The sequence below is a fragment of the Psammomys obesus genome, unplaced genomic scaffold (genome assembly GCF_907164565.1).
Source record: "Psammomys obesus unplaced genomic scaffold, mPsaObe1.curated_primary_1811, whole genome shotgun sequence".
Taxonomy (NCBI): Eukaryota; Metazoa; Chordata; class Mammalia; order Rodentia; family Muridae; genus Psammomys; species Psammomys obesus.
Window position 1 is genome coordinate 3,837,060 of NW_026596433.1, and position 5,653 is coordinate 3,842,712.

General features: G+C 43.5%; 1 protein-coding gene across 1 annotated transcript in view; it reads right to left on the bottom strand.

Moving 5' to 3' along the window:
* Window positions 1–5,338, bottom strand: part of LOC129669610 (histone PARylation factor 1) — a 17,866-nt gene extending 12,528 nt beyond the window's left edge. The window contains exons 1-2 of the mRNA XM_055597903.1: window positions 5,247–5,338; window positions 1,437–1,596 (exon numbers count right to left, since the gene is read on the bottom strand). Coding sequence (XP_055453878.1) covers window positions 1,437–1,596; window positions 5,247–5,294 — 208 coding nt within the window. The 5' untranslated portion in view covers window positions 5,295–5,338. The remainder of the gene's footprint in view (window positions 1–1,436; window positions 1,597–5,246) is intronic.
* Window positions 5,339–5,653: the final 315 nt, after the last annotated feature.

Here is a 5,653-nt window from a genome sequence, read left to right on the forward strand (position 1 = left end):
TTCTTTCTTTCTTTCTTTCTTTCTTTCTTTCTTTCTTTCTTTCTTTCCTTTCTCTCTTCCTCCCTCCCTCCCTTCCTTCCTTCCTTCCTTTCTTTGAGACAGGGTTTCTCTACACAGTCTTAGCTACTATAGAACTCATCATGTAGACCAGGCTCACCTCAAACTCAGAAATCCACCTGCCTGTGCCTCCTGGTTCTAAGTAATTCTTAAACAGTTCTTTTAAAAAATGCTTTTAAAGTCAGTAAAAATGTTTTTACTTCGTGGAAAAGAAATCAGTTGAACAGAACTGTGGCACTAAGTTTAGGATATTTTTATTACTGCATTAGCTTAACACTTCAAACATTCCTGCCTCTATGTAGGCCTAGCCAAGAGGCTCTGCATTGTTTCAGGAATAAGAACCACACGCTTACCTGCTATCTGCCATAGCTACAAACATACAGATTAAGGAGAAGATAACATAGATGAAGGATAGAAAAAAATATTTCCTTTCCTTCTTTTCAGCTGTCAATCCAGGTTCTTTGAGATAATCTGTAAACTAGAACCCTCACTGATCTTTTTTCACAGACCACGTGGGCAGAGCAAGCAAACCACAATGCCAAGAAGTCTGTGCAGATGTGCACCTTACAACATCAGGGTGCCTGCAGCTTTCCCGGGCGGGGGGGGGGGGGGGAGTATACCACCCTTAAACGCTCCTCCCACCCCTTCTCGCTCTGTCAGTTCAATAAATATCCTTGAAGAAAATTATTAGTTTACCTACTCCGTAAGACAAATTTGTAGAAATAAAATGACGATATATGCAACTGCTCATTCTCCCTGCCTGCCTTTGGCCGATAGGTGACAGAAGCATACTGTGCATTATGGTTTGGGTATGACGTTTAAGCAAAATGGCTCATGTACTGAAAACATGGTCCCCAGCTGGCAGCATTTCTGTGACTGGCCAATAGTGGGTCAATGACCCTGAAGGGCTTATCCTATCCAAGGACTACTGCTCCCTAATGTTCTTTGCTTCCTGTCCTCCATGAGGTAAGCATTTTCTGACACGTCCTTCTGGAATAACGTATCACTGGCCCCAAAACAATGGAACCTACTAACAATGGTCAGAAACTTTTACTATCATGACTCAAATAACCCTGTTCTACTGGGCTGTTTTCTCAGTCACAGCCATGAAAATTGACAAACATAAATATTAACTTGTTTCTCTGACTACACCTCTTTCACTACAAAGAACTGTGGGAATGTTCTTTTGTCTCCTTTTTTAAGATGGCCTTACTCTGCAGCCGAGGCTAGCCTGAAACTTGTGATACTCTCAAACCAGCATCTTAATTGCCGAGAGTATAATAGGCATGTATCACTGGATATGGCTGAATCTTTTCTCTATGAGCTATTTCTGTCACCTTTTCCTGTCACAGGAGCAGAGAGATGCTGGAAGAACTCACCACCTGGCCTTTCAGGATCAAGTTCCTCACAGAACTTCCAGAAATGGTAGAAATCTTCAGGCAGGGAAAGCTTATAAAGAGTTTCGACTTCTTTGCGAAGGTCACTGGAGACATCGGCTTCAGAGGATTTACTTTTCTTCACATCAACTGTCTTTTCACCCTGAAATTGGCATTCACAGCTTTAGTTCTCCAAAAGTAACTTCAACAACTCTCCTTGCATACCAACATTGTTTAGTGTTGGCCAGTTTCCAGGAGCTACATACATTTTTCTAAAGATTTACTTTTATTACTGTAAAATGTGTGTGTCTATGTCTATGGTGGGGTATGTGGCTGCCTGTACAGGCTAGAAGAGGGCATTGCATTCCCTGGAGCTGGAGTAATATGAGATTTATAGCTGTCCATGCTAATGATATTTAAGTAAGAGCCTAGGGATTCTTTTGTATAAAGTAGAAATAGTTTACATGGTAGTCTAGAAATACCCACATAGAACATGTCTTTAAATATGCTTCTCTATAATAATAGAAACAAGAGAAAAAAATTTTAAATTGTCATAAAGGCATAAATAAGCTGGGTGTGTTGGCACAGGCCTGGAATCCCAGCACTCAAGAGGCAGAGACAAGTAGATGCAAGTCCAAGACAGCCAAGTCTACACAGAGAAACCTTATCTTGATAAAACAAAAACAACAACAAAAGACATAAATGTTTTTTGTCCTATTTTGGTAGCAAGATGTTATCACATTATCAGGCCTTTTGTTTAAGCAGACTTATCAACTCATCAGACAAACCAGAAGCAAATCACCAGAAGTAACTGGATAAAAAGGGATTTATCAGATAAAAGCTGTTTCTGCCAGATATAGGGACACATACCTGTAATGTCATTGCTGCATAACCATAGCACTCAAGAGATTGCCTGGGCAAAGCCATCAAAGATACACAGTGAAATCATCATTAAAAACAAACAAATGTACAATGGCACATTTGTATAAAGAAGCCAGGGTGAAACCAATTACCTTGTATCCTAACCTAAATTAATAAGAAAAAAAGCTGTTTCTATAGGAAGCCCAACTATAGTTAGATCTGGACTACTTACCGCAATCAGTACTAAGCTCCCATTTAAAATAAGATACCTTCCTTTTGACACTGCAAACAAAAAGAGAGGGGAGGTACCATAAAGGATCAATAGTCTCCACTAAAATGAGAATAAACTCTGAGTTAAAGCCACTTATTTCAGAAATGGCTTTGTAATGCCAAGACTTGCTTATTCTTTGTATCTTCTAGCACCTGTGCAATGTAAGTACGCTGGGCTAAAGGATGCTATCAGAAAGCTGGTTCATTTCTGCCAAGGTAGCATGCTTAGTTCAGGTTATCTGTCTCGTTTTCTAAGTACAATCTTTTTCTTTCTGAGAACCTAGATCCCTTGGAGTAGAATATTTCCATCCCATTCCTACTTTCAACCCAGACTTGTGGTTCTGAAGCCAGGGGCATCTCTGCACATTCTGACCCAAGTGGGGCTAGTGGCACCTAAGGAATAAAATACTACAATGCACAGGAGAGTAGCCCTAACACATCGATTACGCTAGAGTTGACATTTTTAACCCAGGTGTTGATAATTACATTTTCTCAGAGGTTCAATGCTATATATTAATAACTATCATTCAAAGTCCACATAGTGTATTTACAAATCAGATGGCATATAAGAATTGTTCATGGCACTGTACTTACGGGTTGAAATGGCAACCAACAAGAAAAAAATGGATATATAAAACTTTCAAACTATGGGGTACACCAAATAAATGAAAAGGAAGTACAGTTAGACAACATGACTCAATCTTAGTACAATATTCAACTGAGAAAAGTACTCAATATTAGATGTGTGGTAGTTTTAATAACAATGGCAACCACGGTGGCGCTTTTTGAAAGGATCAGGAATTGTGGCCATGTTGGAGGAAGTGTGTAACCAGGGAAGAACTCTGGGGTTTCCAAACCCACAGTTCCTCCCTTCCGCCTTTGGATCCGGATGTAGCACTCTCGGCTCCTCTCCAGCACAGCTGCCTGCACGCCGCCATGCTTCCAGCCATGATGACAATGGACTAAACCTCTGGAAACGTAAGCCAGCCCCAATGAAATGCTTTCTTTTATAAGAATTACCATGGTCATGGTATTTCTTCACAGTGGTAGAATACTAAGACAAAATGCACCATAAAAGCTTTTTAAGAAAACAACAAACTCTAAAAGAAGGCAAGGGGAAACTCAAAAGTTCAGTGAGATAGCTAGTGGCTAGAATCAACGGGAAAAGTTTAGCTAAAAAGTATAAAGGCATCTCCATGGGTAGGTACAGAGCTGGAATAGTGTTGTTATTTTTTTATTTAAAAAATTTCATACAATATATTCTGGTCACACTTTCCCCCTCCCCCAATCCCTGTGAGCTGCAGGAACAGAGTTCAGGTCATCAGATTGGAGGTAAGCACCATTATGCACTGAGGCTTGTTGGAGGAAGTCATCGCGCTGGACCTTGTTTAAGACAGATTCTATTGTAGCCCAGGCTGTCCTTGAGCTTGCAATGTCCCTGAGGGTGACACTGAACTTTCAGTCCTGTTGCCTCTGCCTGACAAGTGCTGAGATTGCAAGTGTGTGTGAATACTCTGGTTTTTGGGCTGACACCTAACTTGGCTTTCAGCTGTCACCCAGGGCAAATTACTTAACCTCTCTGTGCTTTGTACTCTACAGTGAAGACACAGTGTAGTGCCTGTTGTCATTATTTTTGTCTTTAATAAGGAACAGATCTACTTCAACAGTTGGAGCAGATAACTGATGCTGGCTATTACCGCCAGCTATTAACACACCACTAGATCGTCTTGAACTATTTCCAGTTAAGTCAATTAACCTGCCAAAGCAGCCCACACTACCTTCAAAGAGATTCCTCAGCTCTTCTTGAACTCAAAGTGCTTCACAATCCTCAAATCCCTAATAAATGGATTTTGAGACAGCTGCTCTCCTTAGACCATATTTTAAACTCGGTGTTGTGATAAAACATGACACAACATGAAAAAATATCTAAAAGCATCATCCACTGACCTTTAGGCCTTAACAACAGCTTCATCGCATCCAGTTTAAAACACTGCTAGAGTAACTTGTTAAACAGTCGTTTCCCTCTTTAATTCCTATTAGCTAACATATGCTTAGGAAACCCATGAAGTCATGTAACAGTATACACTGGCCACTAATTTGCGTCCCTGTATCCCTTACACTTCAGGAGATCTATTTTTCTTCGACATCAAGAAAGACTTTCTAACCTAAGTTGCCCTAAAAATCATCTTGCAGAGCGGTGGTGGTGCATGCCTTTAAATCCCCAGCACTGGGGAGGCAGACGCAGAAGGATCTCCGTGAGTTCGAGGCCACCCTACATAATGGGTTCCCGGTCAGCCAGGTCTACAAAACAGAGAGCGTCTCAAACAAAAGTCATCTTTAACAACCCCAGCACTTTCTTCTGCACAACAGCGTTAACCTCGCGTTAACCTCAAGCAAAAAGTTGAGGGTAAAATGTTCGTTTGCACGTGTCCCGCCGTCAGGGCAGCTGCTCCACAATTCTCAGCTCCCACCAGACCTCAGTTTCCATCAGCTGGTTGAATGAATGAATGAATGAATGATTGGATGAACGGTCGGTCCGCTGCGTCGCTTCGCGGGAACTGCACCCAGAGAACCGACTGGGGCTGGGAAGGAACGACTTCCCCCGTCAGTCCTCAGCAGAGCAGCCCTCGGCTCGGCCGCCGCCCACAGCATCCTCAAACCCGAGCATCCCGCCTCGCCTACCTTCGGCCCCGCCTCGCCCGGCCTGCGCTTTCCGCCACCGCCGACCATCCTGCAGCCGCAGCGGGTCAAGGCCAGCGTTCCCGCCGCTTCCGAGCGCCCACGACTGCTTCCGGGTTCAAAAGCCGCCAGTCCGCGCTGCCGCTCAGCGGCGCCAATTTAGAAGTCAGGCTCCGCCCCCTAAGGCGGGTGAGGGAGCCAAGGCCCCGCCTCCAGGTCGTGGGTGGCCCCGCCCCCTGAGCGCAAAGGCGGCTTTGCCAGAAATGGGATCCCTGAGATGCCGCCAGGGCCCCGCCCACTGCCCAGCACCTGTGCTGGGTGCGCTAGCTAATAGATTATCGAATTTGGGATCCTCAATCAGGTACAAACTTCGTCCTCAGTGCATATTGCTGGCAACATAGCTGTATGAT